We start from the raw sequence: 19,549 nt of genomic DNA, 5'->3' as shown, positions 1-19,549 counted from the left end.
GACTTTGTGTAACACTCCGGGGGAGGAAGGCTTGCCCCTTATAAAGGGAATATTGTTACTGTTTTTAACCGATATGAGACTTTGTCCAACACCCCCTAGCACTCGTGGAGGGGGTATCTCTGCCCAAGGGATATGAGACTTTGTGCAACACTCCCGGGGAGGAAGGCTTGCCCCTTATAAAGGGAATATTGTTACTGTTTTTAACCGATATGAGACTTTGTCCAACACCCCCTTGCACTCGTGGAGGGGGTATCTCTGCCCAATGCCCGGGGAGGAAGGCTTGCCCCTTATAAAGGGAATATTGTTACTGTTTTTAACCGATATGAGACTTTGTCCAACACCCCCTTGCACTCGTGGAGGGGGTATCTCTGCCCGGGGAGGAAGGCTTGCCCCTTATAAAGGGAATATTGTTACTGTTTTTAACCGATATGAGACTTTGTCCAACATCCCCTTGCACTCGTGAAGTGCCTAACAAGTGGATTTCTTATCGAGGACGAGTGCACAACGGCCTACTCCGATACCATCTTATAAAGTTGGGCCCTTGACCCTCCCCTTAAAAGGCCTATTAAGGGGAGGAAGGCTTACCCCTTATAAACTGAATATTGTTGCTGTTTTTAACCGATACGGGACTTTGTCCAACAGAAAGCCAATGTTCCAAGATTTTTTGGGGATGAAAGTCGGTATTGATTCGTCTGTTGTATTGGCTCCAAAGACTGGTGAGGCAAGACTTGCAGAGGCGTCCCCATCGGCTTCTGCCTCTCTGGGGACGTCTTCCGGGGGCGCCCGTGGACCCATATCCACCACCTCTGATCTGGGTTCAGGTTAGTTTATCCAAAGATTTCTTTTTTTTTTTTGTTGCTTTCGTAATCTATGTACGTTCATGGATTATTTTGATTTTTCTCTTCGTTGATGTAGAGAAGCTTTTTTTAGGAGTGTATTTTGATGCTTACTTCGTTAAGGATTTGGTCCATACGATTTAATTTGTTGAGGTTTCTGCATCATCTAGTGGTATATAAAGTATTTTCGATGGTTTCATTGTCCATCTGGGAATATACATACTCTCTTTAATTCTTGCTGCTTTGTTGTATTTATTTTGTTCTTTATTTGGGGTTATAGTCTCTTTTAGTCTGTGAACTACATGGATGCTCTTGATTTTCACCCGCTGATGTAGAGAACTTTTTTCTGGGGTTGGGGCTGGGGTTGGTGTATGTGGTGTGGATTACTTTCAGTGAGGTCATTGATATGGTTGGTAGCTTTTGTAAGTTTCCTCTCCTCATTTATTGTTTTTTAGAGGGTAATTTCTGTATATGGATGTCTTTCATTGCAATGGTTTTCATTTATGAGGCCTTTTCTTAATTTCTATGATTAATGTGGCTCAGCTGATAGGTTTTTCAAATGTTTTTCGCGTGTTTCTTAATAATTTCACCAGTAAAAGTAGAATTTTTCTTATATCAAGTTAGTTTCTTTTTTTTTGGGGATATCAAGTTAGTTTCATTCTTATGCAAACTTCACTTTACAAATTGAAGAGTCTGATTTGGATCCTCAATCCTCATTATGTCACTTCTCCCAAATGCTATTGTTCATGATCATATGCTTGCTTAGGTCATTTTTATAGTTGTTCTTTCAACTTGAGTTTTATTTTCTATTGAATTCACCAGGAGGGTACTAGTCTTTTTTAAGCTTTCTTGTTCTAATTGTGTTATTGAAATGACAGCATCTTTTACTAATTGTATCTTCTGATTTGAGATCTAACCATCATAATTAAAGTTTGATTCATTTTCTCATCAATTTAGTAGAAAGACAGGTTGGAGATCATCTTGAGGGAGTTCCATTTTATGGTCCTAGGAGTGATGTTTCTGGACATGATATAAACAACAGATTAGCCGGTAATAAGCGAAGCAATTCGGATTCTATATTTATGGGATCATCCAGAGAGAGGATTCCTCAGATGGGTCATGACTCCCTTGAGAGCTTGCGCTTGATGAAGGTGTGTCCATCTTGTCATGTTTTTATTCCTACGATTATACAGGCCAAACAATGATTGAAACTGATATTACTTCCATATTCAATTCAGATGCTTCGGAATGGGTCTGGGGGAGAGCATCCTAGAAGGTTCAGCAACGATGAAGTGTTATATGGCATGCGGTCCCTGAGGCCAACTTCTGCTTCTCTCATACTGCAGCCTCCTTCTGGGAATAGATTTGATGCGAATACTTCCAAGTGGGAGCGATCCATTCCCATGGGTCCATTGGTGCGATATCCATCTCGCGGGGCCCAATTTGTGCCTTTTATGCAGCAAGTACCTTCAAATAGGTTCAAAGATGCCCACATTGGTTCTACAAATATATCTCAATCCGCTGCTGACGAAGGATCTAGAACTGGAATCAAGGGCCCTGGGATTTTCAGTTCCCTTAAGACCGGTGGTGGTGTCTCTGACAACAACTCAACTGGCACGCTGCTCAGTGGTAGCAGAGCAAAGTCTGGGATTCATGTTTCAGAACTGGAATCACATACGCTGAAGTGAGCTTTCATTAACACAGTTTATTCTCTAATCCGATTATTCCTTTCAGTTGCTATGTTTTTTTGGGAAGAAAGAATGATTGATGCTATTTATCGCCATCATGTGTTATGATGGAAGTCGACAGGGATTAAGGTCCGCCAGTCGGCAGATGACTATATTTTATGGTGGTCAAGCTCATGTTTTCGATGATGTTCATCCAAACAAGGTTTGTTCTCTAGTTAGTTCCCAATTCTCAAGGCTGCTTTGCTCTGTATTTTGTTGTTAAAGAAGCTTTTAATTTATTATGAAATTTCATCATTATGATCTAAGAACCATCCCAAGTCTTAGGCAGACAAAAACTTGTTCACTTTCCTTTATAAGTAAGTGTAGGGATGTAGGCATCAGTTTCCCTTTCCAACTAATAGTAGCTGTTATTTCACTGTGTTATACCCTGGAGATACATAAACACTCTAAATCGCTCATTTCCCTATATATATACTTACTGTAGACAACCTATTTGTAACTGAGAAATTAATTCAATCACTACATAGCAAAATCCCAGTAGAACTCTGCAACTAAAGTGGCACCACCGATGCTCAGCTTAACTGGAAGTTGCAGCTTGTCATTGATGGAGCTAGATTGATAGTCATGAAAGTGATTGACATCAAAATTTTCATGAAAACACGGTCATGCTACCCGTTATTAGTGTCCAAATCTCCTGCTTGCAACAATTGGAGTCGTGTGTCATTCTTATGTTTTATACATGTATAGAATTGCAACTACAGTCTGATGCAGGATTCACTGAGTGACATAGGTGTGCCTGCCTTTCTTGTTAATTGTTGTGAAAGAGGAATGAAGCCTTGTCATAAAATGTCGAAACAAAGTGGGGTTGCTGAAAAATCCTTGTTGATGGTACTTCCTTTAAAGAACTTGCATTATTATGTGTTCTCTCTTTATCCATTGATGCACTGTATAGGTACACTTAAGGTTATAGGCACTAAGAGCTGCCTTTTGTAATGTTCTTGTGGCAATTCTTAATGCACGAACTTTAATTCTCGGACGTGGCATGCCTTCACCACTATCTGCTGCTTCATCTTTTCAGGCAGATGTCATAATGGCTTTATCTGGATCAAATGGAGGATCATGGTCAACAACCTACTCTCCAAAATCCACTGCAAGGCCAGCAAGTGATGATGGCATGTCCCGTGGAGAGTATGAAACAGGCGTAGCAGATGATGCTGCATTCCCTCGTGGGAGGCGTAGCAGATGATGTCCTCGAGTGCAAAATCCATTGTTTTTGTAATTCCATTGTTTTAAAAAACAATAGAATTAAGAACGATCGGATAGAAACTATCATCGATGGTGGATCTTGTTGGAAAGAGTTTTATGCGTTGATTTTGAATATGTAATTTTTTTTTTTAAAAAAAAAATTTAACGTTGTATTATGTCAATTAAAATGTTTTGAAATTTCATATAAGAGAGGGAAAAGTTTTTTTTTTTAAAAAAAAACAATGATGTCAGCATGAGTTTTTAATGTTTAGTATCAAAGAAATAGAGGTATTTATTTTTTAAAAATTCATATTTCAAATTTTGCATTGTCACATTATGAGTCATTATGTCACATGGACTTGGGCTATCATAAATTGGGTCGAGTATCTAACGAGTAACATTATGTCACATGGACTTGGGTTATATTGGGCTACCATAATTTGGGTCTGAGTATCTAATGGGTGCATCTAAATACACACCGTTTTTACTATATACACACATGCATTGATTTCAAGACTTTAGATTAGACATTTGACTTACCTTTTCGCGTGATTTCCTAGCGAGTCCCGACGTGCATTTTCTACTCGCGTGGGTGGGCTTCTTTGGTTCACTACTGCTGATGCAAAACGACGCCGTTTTGTTGTCCACAACTTCTTCACGTGAAAACGACGACAAAAGCAGAAGTGGACAAGATGAAGGAGGCTTCGAGAGAAATCCATCTTTGTACAGTTAGGTTCATGTATCTGTCTCCCAGGTTTGTTCAACCTGTCTCCTTCCCTGTCTATCTCTCTTCTCTGGTCCTCTTTTCTAGACTGATTTTCGATCTGTAGGTGATGGTTTCAGATTCAGTACGGGTGTTAGGCTTGGTTCATAGGTTGAGTTCCATCGGTGTATGTGTGCCTCTTTTTTGTTGTTCCGATTGCATGATTTCGCTTTAGATTGTGTTTCTCCTTTGTTAATTGATTTTGTTTCTGTCTGTCTCTCTGGCCTTCGCCTCTCGACCGTCGACCGATCTTCTAACAAGAATGAAGAGACGTAATTCTGAGTTCGGCTTCATCTGATTCATACGAGGTAATTTTGTTTTCGGTTTTGTTTTTGTTCTTCTTGGGATAAATTTTCACATCGGCTTCAAATAGAATTGAACATGATCATGACTTACTTGGGTTGGGATTATTTCCTATTGTGGGTGGAAGACGGGTTTCACAAATTTGAGTTCGATCTGCCTAAGCTCGGTACGATCAGGTGTGATTTGTTAAATTCGGTAATTAAAGTTAGTTTGTTTTGTTGCCATTTCTTATTTGGGTCGATAATTTCGATTTTGGTGTTTGTTCTTTGTGTCCATGTGTTTGGCGGAAGGCTGGATTTTGCTTTCATTGCAGGGTTCGATCCACTGCGGGTGTTAGGCGGAGTTCATAGGTTGATTTAATCGGGGAATTGTAGGCATACCTATATCGAAGAAGAACCACGAGCAAGCTGAATTGTTAGGAAAATCCTTCTCTGAGTTCAGTTGTATCAAGTTGTTATGTTGAGGTTCATGCGTTCTTTTCCCTGCTTTTTGTCCCTAACTTCTTTGAATTTCTCCTTTTTTTATTTGTGACTTAACAAATTGCAGGTTCTACTTTACATGTGAGGTCAGGACATGGTTTGCTACTTCTGCTTATTGGAAGCATACAGTTTAATCCTGACACCGTAAAGTGTAAACTCATCAAATTGTTTGGTTCCTGCCATATCAATCCTGACAGTGTATGAATCCTTGATGCTTTCTGGGGAATCACCCTGTTTTATGTTCTCTTTCATACTTCTTTGGTTTTAAGTTACATCTTTTATTTTATTTAGTTTGTTTTACTGTTGCTTCTTTGATATTTTCTCATCGTTGCTTCTTTGCTTCAATCCAAGATGCTCAAATGATCTGCTTGGTCCTAAGAATGTGCATATGGGGAACAAAGTGATGGCAGGTGAGGACTTTGTATTCTATGAAGGTTATTTTTAAGTTTTTTGCTTCTGATGCATTAACATGTTCTTATTTTTCAAGTCGATAATTCCTATGTTGTTAAGTGGTTCCTCCTATTTCATATATATGCTTCCTTCTGGCTTCTATGGTTCCTATTATTGGTTTGCTGTTATTCATCATACTGGTCCTTCATTCAGTTACTAATTTTTTGCCCTCCCGTTTCTCAAATGTTTCGAAATTCAATTTTCAAAGGATCTTCAATTTTGCTCATTACCCATTCTCCCTACGAGTTTCGTGGTATTTTTGTCTATGGATTAGTTTTTCATAAATAACATGTAGTCATTAAACTATAAAGTTCCTTCTCATTTTCTTCTGACTCTTCTGAAAGCAGATCATGTGAAGGAGATGATCGAAAGGAAAACCACGCAAGCCGAAGGAGGTTACCCAGGCTTAGATGGGTGAAGCAACATCAAGCTATGACAATAACTTCATGGTACAATAACAAATTCTTGATATATAAAATGTATCGATATGTCCTATCGGTTTAGATTGTTCCTTCTATCTTCTCTGCCTTTAGTATTTTACTTTAGTTGTGTTCAGTAATTTAATTTCACCTTCTTCTTTCTGCATGTAAAAGCACCAGTTTAAAGAGATCTGCCCTTAATTGTGTTCTTCGTAGTTTGGGTACAAGTTATTGAGGTTTTTGATTTCTTCAATCATTTATTTAACTTATTAAACATATTGATTTCGATTGTTGTTTCTATCACCTCTGTTAGTACTTTACTAGCATCGTCTTCCATATTTTAATATCACCTTTGGTTACATAAACGAAATTCTGCACAGACAATGGAAAGCCTATTAAACTTATTTAATGGTGAAGTTTGTCGCCAGCTTGAACCGGGAGTCAATTGTCAATGTCGAAGGCATGGTCTCTGTCCCCAATGATTGAAGTATGAGTACAACACAGCAGCAGGTATAAACTATTTTCATTCCATGAATATATTTGCGTTTCATATCTTTTCACTTGGGTGAATCTGCATGACAGAATCCAATATAGCACTTGAAGACTGCAATGTATAGGTGGTTTTTGAAGATGGAATTGAAACATTGATTGTTGGATATCATTGATAAATAGGAATTGGAATAAGAATCATTTGTTTACCAATTAATATGTTTTCTTTTACTCAATTGTGGTAATGGTTATCTTCTTCTTCTTTTTTTAAATCTTTATCCAGGTTGGAACACAATGTTTCTCACATGGAATCTGAGTATCTGTCAACTCCAATGAATAAGAAAAAGATACGGTGATATGTTTTTAATGATCCTGTCCTCGCCCTCTTTGTTTTTCCCTCATTAATATGATTCTTTTTTATGCACAGCATGGAGAATGGTCAGGTGTATTTGCTCATGGCTATTCGAGATATAATGCTCTGTCCATTTCAGGGGACTCGGGACTGCTCATGCCTATTTGACATATGATGCTCTCCCCATGTGAGGGGACTACTGATAATGCAATGGATGGATCCTTTATATATTCAATGCTGATTATGAAGGGTTTGAAGCTTATGTAGTCAGTCAAAGGCATTGCTAATCAGATTATTGTCTGTAAAAGCATTGAAAAATGTCAGTTACTTGCACAATTGAATTTTATCTGTCGTTCATTTGAATGTTTAAACATATGAATCAGTCGAATACGAGTTTTACTTTAGTTGGCTTTTTCTCCATCGTTTGGATTACTTCTTGCGGCCTACATTTGAACATATCGTCTGCCTTGGACTATAGTGTGCTTTTCTTCTTTTCTTTTCTTTTCCCGCGGCAATGCGCGGGTTGCTCACTAGTATATATATATACACACACACAACTCTGTATAATATTTTGTCACTTTTACCCCTCGTCGGCTTCGTTACTATCTTTTTTCGTGGTTAACATTTTGACTATACCTTTTTTTTTCTCTTCTTTTTTGTTTTGTTTTGTATTCTTAAATTTTTTTCGATCAATCAAATATTATTAGGTGTTTATATATTTTTGGTACACTACTTCAAGCCATTTTTTCAAGCTAAAAAAATCTTTATTTTTAATGTATTAAAGCACTCACATCATAGTCTATTAATAAATACTCTATTTAAGCACAGTATCATTTGTTACATTACTAATCTTCTATCATAATGGTTTCAGGAGGAAATCTATAACGAATATGTTACATGTATGCATCAAGTTGCTCCATATACGGTAAAACACATGCAGCCGCGCACTCATACTTGAAGTAATTCCATTGAGGTATAATGATATGCATCGGGTAACCCCAGCTAAGGAAACATGGACGTAGTGATTATTATTAAGGTGTTCGCTAGCGATAACAACATGTTGATATTACGGTGGAGGAGTTGATCGCATTGATAAATATGTGAAGCTCTGTGCAGAACTAAGAACGTGTAGTATGACATTATACCTCGAAGCAAGCAAAAGACTCATGTTTGACATTGTCCACCAGTGCTGAATTGGTGCTACTCTATCTAATTCAAATAAGTTCAATGAGTTGTGAACACCCAATACATGCTCTTCACTACCAAACATTGCTAACATGTTTGTGTGTATTTAGCAATTACCTATCTGTATCATAGTTACAAAAATAAAATGCAGATAGAAAGCGCTACAATGACAAAATTACTCCTCAATTTGAGCTAATTATTAGTCATAGAACAACCAATATCACGTATGAAAATAATGTACACACTGGTCTCCTTGAAACAATTTGACCAATTTATTGATACATGACATAGGTTTGATTATGATGATTATTTTTTCGGTTAAAAAGCTTCTTTAAAAAAAAAATTCATAATTTGATAATGCTCAACATGACGAATCCAACGATATACAAAAATCAAATGCATCAAAAATAAATCATAATTCTAAAACACATTCTTGATTTTCATTTTAAGCAAAAAAAAAATTATTGGATTCATCCTATAAAGCATTATAAAATTATATTTTTTAATAATTTTAATTTTTTTGTGTGACCCATAATGGACCACATCTGTGTCTGCTAATCCAATGGTCAAACTTTTATCCAAAATGATATGTGTTCATAATCCAAGTGATATGAGGAGAAGTTTGGGGAATCATTTAATATATGGACGCCAAAATTATGGACATGTAGTGTTTCTGAAATTTTATATACTCACCATTTCCTATTTTTCACAAATTCTAAAAAATATTTTATAATAACCACAATTCCATCAATTATGTCACAAGACTCATTAAAAACAATAAACCCAAATAAAAATTTTGGGGGGTCATTTTATATTAAATGGTCCCCACACTTCTCATGCCACCTAGATTATGGACATCAAAATTATGAGTACATATCATTTTTACAAATAAAAAGAATTTGAAAAAAAAGAGTCTAAAATAAGACAAGGAAAAAAAACAACTATAACAACCATTCCAAAAATAAAGCCTTGACAATGCCTCTATAAATACCACTTGCCTATAAAGTTTTTATTTATTTTTCTTTTACATGTAATGATCTTACGAGTTGACACTGTTTTTGGATAACCCTAATATTAATAAAGTTTTAAAAATATTTTAATTGAAATTACATTATTACATAACTAAAAAACGAAACCCATAATTTAAATGAGTTAATTTTTTTTTGAAATATTATTTTATTAGTCATCAAATAAAGTATCACATATTAGAGTCCATTAAAATGTTTTTTTAAAAGAAAATTAAAATCTATTAAAAACTATTAGATATATCACTTACTTTTAAAAGAAGAAAAAACAAAAAATAAATTGATGCAGCTTTTGCTTTTCAGGTGTCAGTCTGTCGGATAGAAGTGGGCGGACAAACCAATTTCAGTTGTCAATTCACATCACACACACATATGTTTGTGTGTATTTAGTAAAAAAGCTTGTGTATTTAGCAATTGCCGTATCCAATGAGTGATGACACTTATATTGAAGATTCAACAAAGTACTGCGTGGCTGGTTTTGCTTTTTAGGCACTTGGGAAGCCGAGACAAGCCCGCCTCAATGAATTATGAATGCTTATAAAATATGTAACAAAGTATGGCGCGATCGTCTCTTTCAGGCATATCCATCCACAGATCCACTCACGGGTACATATATTACTCCACAGTCCAGTCCATATCATCCTGTCTCTCACTCCACAGTCCACACACGTATTGCATCACCATTTGGGGTAAATTATTTATTATTATTTTAATCAGAAAATGATAGGGTAATTCCGAATTTAGGTGTCGCTTTAGCATTTCAGTCTCATGTGTCCAACATAATGTATTGTGTATTTTATTTTAAAAAATAATCTCGCCTCTGCCATTTTAATATAAGATTTTCTGGAGGTGAGAAAATGAGGATAAAGTGATCAACTAGAATAAATACTATTTAGGTATTCAGTTTCTCACCTCGAAGAGTTCATTAATTCAAATACCCAAAAAAAAAATGCAATATGATTGCCATACATACATACGCCAACAATTCGTACCGCCAACCTCGTGCTTCGATTTTGGCGGTACTAATCACCCAAGTTTATTAAATATTTTGATTAAAAAAAATTGGGTGTCATTATGAAGAGTTTAATTCCAATTTCAGGTAAACACACAAACTACTGGGTAATAGAAGTTCCTTACCCACAAATTTTGTTATTTTTATATTCATTAGAAAAATCTACACCCATTACTTTCTTCTCTTTTTCTTTTAAATTTATTCTCCTTTCAAATTGTAACTATTAAGGAAGTGCAACATCATCGATTTTCATTTTGGATTATAGCTCAATGAACTAATGTTGGAACTAAATTGATACTAGTTATTTTGTATTATTTTAAGGTATTTGCAATATGTTTTGTAGGGCTTCTTGACTAAATAGGCGTGGCAAATATGAAATGTGTATATATATACATATATAAGGTTTTTTTTTTAAATTTGAAAAAAATATATTCATATATTTTGATCGATTTTATCAACTCATTGTTAGGGTTTAAATATGAAAGGCGTATATGTATATAAGTTTAAAATATTAAGTGGCTACGAGTAAACCTATAGTAAGTGGCTATGAGTAGAAGACATTAACCTATATAAAGTGGCTATAAGACATGAACCAGGCATTGCCCCGCATCTCGGTGGCCTATTATATTGTCGTTGGACCTGATCTTGAGCTCTCACCTCCTGATGAGGTATTGGAATATACTGGTGGGATAAAACGGTACCGTTCTATGTCTGCAGGAGAGTATATGGGGTTGAAGTTGAAGAATCTTGACCAGAACCCAGTTTCTTTGCTGGGAATTTGATTAGCAAGTATAATGAGTTATTCCCAATAATTAATTAGTTAGTGAAAGGTTTGTCTAAGTATGTTTGTGTGAAGTCGTTGTGTCAGTGTCTTTGTAGTGCCATATCCAATAATGTGGTTGTGGGGTCACATCTTACTGCAGCCAGCCAGCTTTATCTTCTCTGTCAATGTCAGTGTTGTAACTTGTTAAGGGCACCTGCAGTCGGAGCCAGGAGCTAGCAGTGAGGGTCGACCGGTGAGACACCAACGGCGGTCTTGGATCATATATGCAATAGGTGGTCGTTGCTGCACGAGAGAGATGTTCAGAGAATGAGAGAAATGGGCAAAAAAAAAAAACACAAACGAAATTATTATTTTGATTAAAATATTGAATCCAGTATCTATAGTGAAACTGAACTTCTATGGTTGCACTGTGCAAAATGCAGTTTTATAATAAAAAAGGACTTGCTTGTGCACAAAGTGCTTGTTTATTTTTCTCTTTTATCATCCGAGTGTTTTGTCTCTCAGTGTTTTGATATCAATCCTCCTGAAACTATTATGGTAGAAGATTAGTAATGTAACATGTGTTATGCTTTAATAAAAGTGAAGTCAATTTATTGAGAGATGTGTTGAAGCATATCCATTGTTTTTACTAAGTAATATTTTTATGAACTAGGCTTGTATATTTATAAAAAAATGTTAATTAGTAGTATTTTAGTTTATAACTTAAATAATTTTAATTAGGTGGTCCTAAGTTGAACAAATTATATAAACTCAAATAATAAATAAATAAATATTCTAAAAAACAATTAATATTGATATATGTTTGTGAACAAAAAAATTGGCTCTCTTTTAAAATGCTTATTAAATCAATAAATCAATGTGTATGTATTTAACAAAAAATATATAATCAAATTCATCGTGTTAAATATTAAACATTTATAATTTTTAAAATTTTGAAAATTTTTAAAAATTCTTTTTTGATGCACCAAAATGGTAAACTGATTCTATTCCCATGCCTCTCTCTCAATAAATTGACTTTTTTCGAGTCAATGCATTTTATTTGTTATTATAGTATTAATTCCGTATAGTTCATTAAGAAATTAAGCACGACAAATTGGAAAAAAAAATGGCTCAAGGAAAAACACAAAATGTGGAATATTTTGAAGTGGATTTAGTAAAAAAAATGATAATGCTAGAGACCCCCAAAATATCACTCTCAAAAGTCCCCCAAATCTATGTGACATTAAAATAACCATTTATTAAAAACACACATGTAGGACCCACTTCAGATCCAACACTTTACATTAAATGGGGGTCTCAAGCATTATTCTAAAAAAAAATGTCTCTTGCTCTTGTCATGTTGTGAAGTATCACTCCAAAATCATTCTCTCACTTCTTCTCTCTCCTATGTGACACAATTTAATTGAGTGAGTGGGTCCCATAATGAACACTATTCATCAACACTCCATACATTCCAATACTCTATACTCATTTTCTCTCTCTTTCTTTTCATCATCTCTCTCTTTCTTTCCATCTTCTTTTTCTTTCTTTCCATCACATCTCTTTTCCTTTTAATCTTCATTCTCTTTCTTTTCATCACATCTCTCTTCTTTTTCATCTCTCTCTTCATTATTCATCAACTATATATATACTCAAACTATCAAGTATCATTTTTCCACAATTAAATTTTCAAGTGTTATTTTTTACTAATTGTGTGCATGTAGCACTATACTTATCAAAAAAATAACATTTCAAGTATTTAAAATACACTCCATTATATCCATTGTGATGATATAACAATATACTTATTCAAAAAGTGTTGTTAACAATGTCAAATATATGTTCTAAGAACACCATGCGCGTGACATCAGCACCCCGAGAATCGATACAAGAAAAATTAAAAAAAAATAAAAAAAAAAGAATCAAATCAATGAATGGTGAAACAATGAGTACACATAGCATTTGTAAGTAATCAATACAATGAGTTCAAATCATTTATGGTGTCAAATCATGTGTATTTTAGTAAAAAGGTGTATTCATTTAAATGCATCCTAATTCAACAAAGTTCTGCGCGGGTGGTTTGGCTTTTATTTATTGCGGCCCCCCTCATATGTACTGCCAACCTCGTGCTTCGATTTTAGCGTTACTAATCAAATCACCTAAGTCTCTATTAAATATTTTGATTAAAAAAAAATGAGGTGTCATTATGAAGAGTTCATTTCCAATTTCAGGTAAAACACATACTACTGAGTAATAGAAGTTCCTTACCCACAAATTTTGTTATTTTTATATTCATTAGAAAAATCTACACCCATTACTTTCTTCTTCTTTTTTTTTTAATTTATTCTTCTTCAAATTGTAACTATTTAGGAAGTGCAACATCATCGATTTTCATTTTGGATTATAGCTCAATAATTCATTTTTAGGGTTGAAATATGAAAGGCGTGTATGTATAGAAGTCTAAAATATTAACCTATAAAAAGTGGCTATAAATACTCAAATCAAGTGACTCCTCAAGTAGCACTACTCAATTCTACTTCGCTTCCATTGATCTCTCTCTTTGAAACTTGGCATCATGAGCCCTACTCCTACTATTCCCTCCGAACCCATCCCATCAGAGCTCAACACATTCTCCTCCGTCCCTGAGTCTCATGTTTGGTCTAAAACCGAGGATTTCGCATCCAACGATCAAAAATCAATTCCCATTGTCGATCTCACAGACCCTAATGCTTCAGACATTCTAGGCCAGGCATGTGAGAGTTGGGGCATTTTCCAACTCACAGGCCATGGGATTCCTGAAGAACTAGTGGAGCAAGTTGTGTTCCAGGCACAACGATTTTTCGCTCTACCCACTGACCAGAAAATGAAAGCTGCAAGACTTCCTGGTGATATTGCTGGATATGGTGTTAGTCCCTTATCGAAATTCTATGATAAGGGCTTCTGGAATGAAGGAATTACCATGATGGGTTCACCTCTTGATCACGTTAAGAAAGTCTGGCCTGACGATTACCAGCAGTTCTGTGATGCTATGGAGGAGTATCGAGCCAAAATGACTGAGCTAGCAACCACCCTCGCCAATCTGGCTTTCAGTTCATTCAACGTAGCTGAAGAAAAGCTCCAGTGGCTGAACACGCCAGGCTATGCAGGTGTGCATCTGAACCATTACCCTCCTTGTCCCAACCCGGACCGAACCATAGGTCTGGCGGCTCACACCGACAACACACTCCTAACCATAGTGCATCAGAGCGGCGCAGATGGCCTCCAAGTTTTTGAAAAAAGCGTTGGTTGGGTGTTAGTGAAGCCTGTCAAAGGAGCATTCATAATCAATGTTGGTGATGTTCTGGAAGTCCTATCGAACGGACGGTACCCGAGTGCTCTTCATCGTGTGATGGTGAACCAGGCATTGCCCCGCATCTCGGTGGCCTATTATATTGGCGTTGGACCTGATCTTGAGCTCTCACCTCCTGATGAGGTATTGGAATATACTGGTGGGATAAAACGGTACCGTTCTATGCCTGCAGGAGAGTACATGGGATTGAAGTTGAAGAATCTTGACCAGAACCCAGTTTCTTTGCTGGGAATTTGATTAGCAAGTGTAATGAGTTATTCCCAATAATTAATTAGTTGGTGAAAGGTTTGTCTAAGTATGTTTGTGTGAAATCATTGTGTCAGTGTCTTTGTACTCCCAATAATGTGGTTATGGGGTCATATCTCACCGCAGCCAGCCAGCTTTATCTTCTCTGTCAGTGTCAGTGTTGTAACTTGTAAGGGCAACTCCAACAAAGGATGCATGCATGCGAGTATGTAAAATCCTAACCGCCAATATACATTTTCATTTTTTAGTTTTTATCATTTCAACAGTGTTCTCATCACAGTATGTAAATTTATATTTTTTCAAATAAGTTTTCAAATATACAAACCCAAAGAGGAGAGAGAGTGAGTATGCATATTTTTTTAAAGAGTAAAAGTGAGTTAATTAATTTATGAACCATTGTTGTATTGAAAAGTTTTTCAGAGTTTTTAAATGAGTATGTAAATTATTTTGAAGTATGCGCAGTACATATTTGAAAACTCATTTTACATATCATTGTTGGAGTAATTGCTAAATACACATAGTTATTAGACAACAACACATTATATATCTGTAGCATTGAAGATCAGTGACTAGACATAAGCATGCGCCTGCCATCCCCTCCCATCTCAGTCAAAGGAAATAAACTAACTAACAGGAGAATACAATTTAATTGGTTATTCCAAATCTTTCAATATTTATTAACAGTTGGTGACAATGCATGACGGGATATAGATAATTTGCAATTCAAATTTCAAAAAAGTACCAACCGCATCCCATTAACTTTGGTGTACCACATTAGCACATGACATAGTGTGCCAGGTTTAGAACCATATACCTATCTAAACCCAAAATCATAAGACATTAGGTTATGAATGCATAATTGCATGTATTGGTCAAGTAAACATGAAAAGAAAAAAAAGAGAGAGATTTTGTTTAGAATTGTGAGATTTGAAAATATCGATCCATTCATTCAAAACCTTGATGATATAGATTGACAATGATCGATGTTAATTTCAAGGATCTAGATAGTATATCGATTGGTCAAATATAGGTTGGAATTGAATTCACTAATTGATAATACCTAGCAAACCATATATGAATAACTTAACAAGCAGAAGTTGCAAAGAAATTGCATTGAAATACACTTATAAGGTCACTATCTACGAACTATGCTATATATGTATAGATGGATTACTTAGAATAATAGAAACTTCTTATTTATTTATTTTGGTCAAATTAAAGAAAATGAGAAAAAAAGAAATGATCGATACTTTTTATTGCAAGAAATACTTGCAACTCAATACCGACGGGTTTATCCCAATCGCAAGTGTACGTGCCAACTGACAGTATAATAGTGAATGGGGTCGAATCCACAAGGACTGTATTAATTACCAACTATAACTACTAACAATAGTGTAAATTAAATTCAGATGCTTCTAATATTAACTAGCAATAAAATTTAGATAAATATCAATGGATGAAAGACTAGCTTGGGTTTGGCTTGCCAACTACCTCTACCTATGCACACAGATTAATATGCAATCACACAATTTAAAAGTTTAACAATGTCAATTGAAAGGCCTTGGTCCAGCTGCAGTCAATTAGATTTCCCTAAACAACGATCCTGACTTTGGTCCAGTTGCAAGATCTTTTCTTATCAAAGGAGTCTTGGTTGGTCTATCCTAAGAGTTTCCTAAGACAAGCATAAGCACTAGGAAATCGACAGTTGCACAATCTAGGATAATGGTCTATTACCCAATCAATTATGTCCTATGTTCCCAAAACTTGGATCTTACGCAAGTTCTTGTTACTTCGTCAAACACCGGGTCATGGTCAGCCGAATATGTTTAACTAACAATTCCTCAAATTATGATGTTGATCAGGCATGCATAAAAATAGGAAATAAGCAATCAATCCAGAGAACAAAGAATTAAACTTAGTCTGATTGTCAATCAAATCTGTGCACAAGGTTTATGGTAGAAGAATCACCAAACCCTAGCTAGAAAAGAGTTTAGCTACACATGCTCATAATTAAAACAGTATAAATACTCATGGACAATGTTCAAATCAATGGAAGAGTAGAAATTTGCTGAAGAATTGATGTGCCCAGCTTTGATGTTGCTTCTCCTCCTTCCTGCCGACACCCACTTCTGCAATCTTTGGTCTTCGGCTGCGCAAAGTAAAGTCCCCCCTTTGTCTCAGCTTAACACTCTTTATATAGTCTTTAGCAAGCCCTAAACTGGCCCATCTATTCTTGCCACGTCAGCAACTCAATCACACAAGTCTGATTCCCGCGATCTGCGGCCGCACAGGTTGCGAACAGGTTACAAATTCTATCCAGTAATGAATTTATTCTCCAACAGTACCTGTTCATAAAAATACCAATATGGACAGTATTTTGCACTAATCAACATAGAAAAATAATACTTTTAAGCCCATAAAACTAGGTGTATTTTACACCTAACAAAATCCCCCAAACTTCAACCTTGCTTGTCCTCAAGCAAGCAATCAATCAAAAGAAAGTTTAAATCCTTTAAGCATCAGTTGAAAAACTTCAATCAAGAATTGGCACTACAAGTACTCTCTCATTATTGCAATGCAATATTGACATCTAGTAGAAAATTGCACAGCCCTAACTCTGCTCACAACCACTTTAGTTTACACAATTATTCTCACACACCCTCACCAAGGTACACACATAATATGTAGAAGAAAATTTTCACTCTAGTGTATAAGGGTGGTGTTTACTCTCTTATGAATTCATACCCTGCAGCCATATGCTTGCATGTCCACCAACCTTACTTCACACTAAAATTCTCATTCATTGAATCAGAAGGACTTTATTGGAAGCACGAAACTTGGCTAAGGAAGGCTCAAAAATGCACAAAATAAATATAAATTGGACTCAAACTAAAGTCATCATAATCCAATCACAATTAAGTTCAATGCACAAAGGATAAACTGCAGGGAATAGCATAAGATATATAAAGGTCTGGTTTAACAACAATATGTGATGATCATGCCATATATCACAGTCTCAAAAATAGGCATCCATCATAAAACTAATCCTAACTCCATCTAACCATCCCAACATAATATAGTACCAAAAGAAAACTCCCCTACTCCAAAATAACAAGTCAGATTTTCAGCAAACTAGCTAGAACATCAACATACAACCACATAACTTCAGGGTAGGCTTCCATCACGAATCAAGTCAACCATCTCCCTCTGTTGAGCCTCAAACCTCTGCATTGCCTCCTTCATCTCATGCATATGTGTTCCAATACTCATTTGAAGTGACTCAACTGTTGATTCAAGATGCTCCAACCGGGTTATAACCTGCCCCTGCAAACTCCCAACTTGCTCAACCTCGACACCCAAATCAGTCACTCTCTCCTCAACAGCTTCCAACCTTTAGTCCAAATTACCACAACCTGCACCAACAGTTCCTTCTTCAGTATTATGCACCCGAGACTCCTCAGCTGTCCCAGAAGGTTTCTGCTGCTGCCTAACAAGCTGCACTTCACTTCTATCAAACCAAAACCTGTTCAGAGGTGCTTTCCTTTTCTCCTGAACATCACCCAACTCCTTTTCCACACTTTCAGCAAGACACAAGGTAGTAATCAACACCCCAAATGGCAGCACTTGACCAGGTTTATTGTCCTCTTTCACTTTAACAATGTGATCATATATAGTACTTGCCATGCAAAAATCCAAATCACAAATAATGGCATACATCAAATAGCAAGACTTTGCATTGACAGTGGAGAGATGAGTCACAGGTATCACATTCCTGGTCACTATCTGAGCTAACAGTCTATAAGGCTGCATCAAATCTACATATAAAATCACATTTTTGTTCGGCTCATCACTACTATTCCCAGTCAGAGTTTCAACCACAATTCTCCAATCAGGCCACACAATATCAACATTCGAAATTCCAAAATCCCTAAATTTAAAGCTAGGTTTCTTCAATGGTTCGGGTAAGCTCAAAACAGATGAAACCCTTCTTGGGTTGAAAAAGAACTGCTTACCTCGAACATATGCCATACAGTGGTTATCATTAACTATCAAATTGGCATAAAACTCATAAACCAGTTGCCGAATAGCCACACCTGGAACACTGGTGATGCCGAGCCATCCCCTCTCTTTCAATTTGTAATACCAGTTAACCCGTTGGAAGTGCTCCACCACAACATGGCGTTCCACATGCAAAGCCCGCTTCGACCACACTTCCTCACACTCGATCTGCACTGCCGGGGATATGAATCGGTCAAAACCCTCTTCTTCCTCCACAGGGACATCCGCACTCTCAACCACCTTTCCCTTCTTCTTGCTTGCTAACTCCTTCTTCCTCTTTGCACTTCTTGTAGCCATTAATGAACTCGGTATTGTTGCCAAAGTTGAGAGAATTAACCCAAGTTTTTTTTTTTTTTTTTTAGAAAGGTAATCTCCCCTGTCTTTAGGTGCAAGAGGTAGAAGAGAAAATTAGGGGCTGCGGCGGCTGTAGGGCCTGGCACCAACCCTACTCCATATATATATTTATTTATTTTTTTTTTTTTGAACATGGGTCCCCGCTTAATTGTATACACTTCAGGCCACACTTAGGCTGCACAAAGGCCACAAAGTCCCCAGCACTCTACTTATCCACTTCTCTCCACTGTTCAGATTTCTCCATTCAACACCACACTTAAACTCCTCATAACCTTCCAAACACCTCGACCATAGCCTCATGATGGATACTATTTTATGACTTATGACACAGGCATAACACATCACATAGATGGGAAGGTTTATCGCAAGAGCAGAAAAATTCAATGAAAGGATTGGAAGCAACAGCCGGGTTCAAGGTAGGCCAAAAATTAACAAAGAATGCCTTCATCACTTTCAAAGAACAAAAACATAGTATTTACTTCAGATGGTCTAATGCAAGTTCTAGCTATACACAGTCATGAAATTCATAGCA

At 36.3% G+C, this 19,549-nt stretch overlaps 2 protein-coding genes and 2 long non-coding RNA genes across 8 annotated transcripts; all 4 read left to right on the top strand.

The window, feature by feature from the left end:
* The first annotated feature begins 628 nt into the window (after window positions 1-628).
* Window positions 629-3,916, top strand: LOC119996250 (protein TIFY 8). 2 transcript variants are annotated; one of them, XM_038842814.1, is made up of 5 exons: window positions 629-821; window positions 1,797-1,987; window positions 2,075-2,520; window positions 2,639-2,726; window positions 3,603-3,916. In XM_038842814.1, exons 1-5 carry the CDS (start codon window positions 650-652, stop codon window positions 3,768-3,770), a joined length of 1,065 nt encoding a protein of 354 aa, XP_038698742.1. In that variant the 5' UTR covers window positions 629-649; the 3' UTR covers window positions 3,771-3,916. The 2 variants fall into 2 exon arrangements, with proteins under 2 accessions (XP_038698742.1, XP_038698741.1); XM_038842813.1 differs by having other exon boundaries at window positions 1,794-1,987.
* A 400-nt stretch (window positions 3,917-4,316) lies between these two features.
* Window positions 4,317-5,357, top strand: LOC119997097. The gene is made up of 3 exons (XR_005467961.1): window positions 4,317-4,840; window positions 4,963-5,011; window positions 5,126-5,357. It is a non-coding gene; the product is annotated as an uncharacterized LOC119997097 (long non-coding RNA).
* A 301-nt stretch (window positions 5,358-5,658) lies between these two features.
* Window positions 5,659-7,444, top strand: LOC119997098. Of its 4 annotated transcripts, XR_005467963.1 has the most exons (4): window positions 5,659-5,724; window positions 6,112-6,213; window positions 6,564-6,693; window positions 6,956-7,444. It is a non-coding gene; the product is annotated as an uncharacterized LOC119997098 (long non-coding RNA). The 4 variants fall into 4 exon arrangements; XR_005467965.1 differs by lacking the exons at window positions 5,659-5,724; window positions 6,112-6,213 and adding an exon at window positions 6,351-6,404; XR_005467964.1 differs by lacking the exons at window positions 5,659-5,724; window positions 6,112-6,213 and adding an exon at window positions 6,355-6,419.
* A 6,065-nt stretch (window positions 7,445-13,509) lies between these two features.
* On the top strand, window positions 13,510-14,729 carry LOC119996295 (gibberellin 3-beta-dioxygenase 1-like). The gene has a single exon (XM_038842879.1). It carries the CDS (start codon window positions 13,585-13,587, stop codon window positions 14,593-14,595), a length of 1,011 nt encoding a protein of 336 aa, XP_038698807.1. The 5' UTR covers window positions 13,510-13,584; the 3' UTR covers window positions 14,596-14,729.
* Window positions 14,730-19,549: the final 4,820 nt, after the last annotated feature.

The sequence above is a fragment of the Tripterygium wilfordii genome, chromosome 4 (genome assembly GCF_013401445.1).
Source record: "Tripterygium wilfordii isolate XIE 37 chromosome 4, ASM1340144v1, whole genome shotgun sequence".
Taxonomy (NCBI): Eukaryota; Viridiplantae; Streptophyta; class Magnoliopsida; order Celastrales; family Celastraceae; genus Tripterygium; species Tripterygium wilfordii.
The sequence above is the reverse complement of the archived record's forward strand: the minus strand, read 5'-3'. Positions and strand labels throughout refer to the sequence as shown.

Coding starts and splice junctions, on each gene's coding strand:
- LOC119996250 (XM_038842813.1), top strand. CDS start 650: ATGTTCCAAGATTTTTTGGGGATGAAAGTCGGTATTGATTCGTCTGTT. Junction 1,988..2,074: donor AGAGCTTGCGCTTGATGAAG/GTGTGTCCATCT, acceptor TATTCAATTCAG/ATGCTTCGGAATGGGTCTGG. Junction 2,727..3,602: donor ATGATGTTCATCCAAACAAG/GTTTGTTCTCTA, acceptor TCATCTTTTCAG/GCAGATGTCATAATGGCTTT.
- LOC119996295 (XM_038842879.1), top strand. CDS start 13,585: ATGAGCCCTACTCCTACTATTCCCTCCGAACCCATCCCATCAGAGCTC.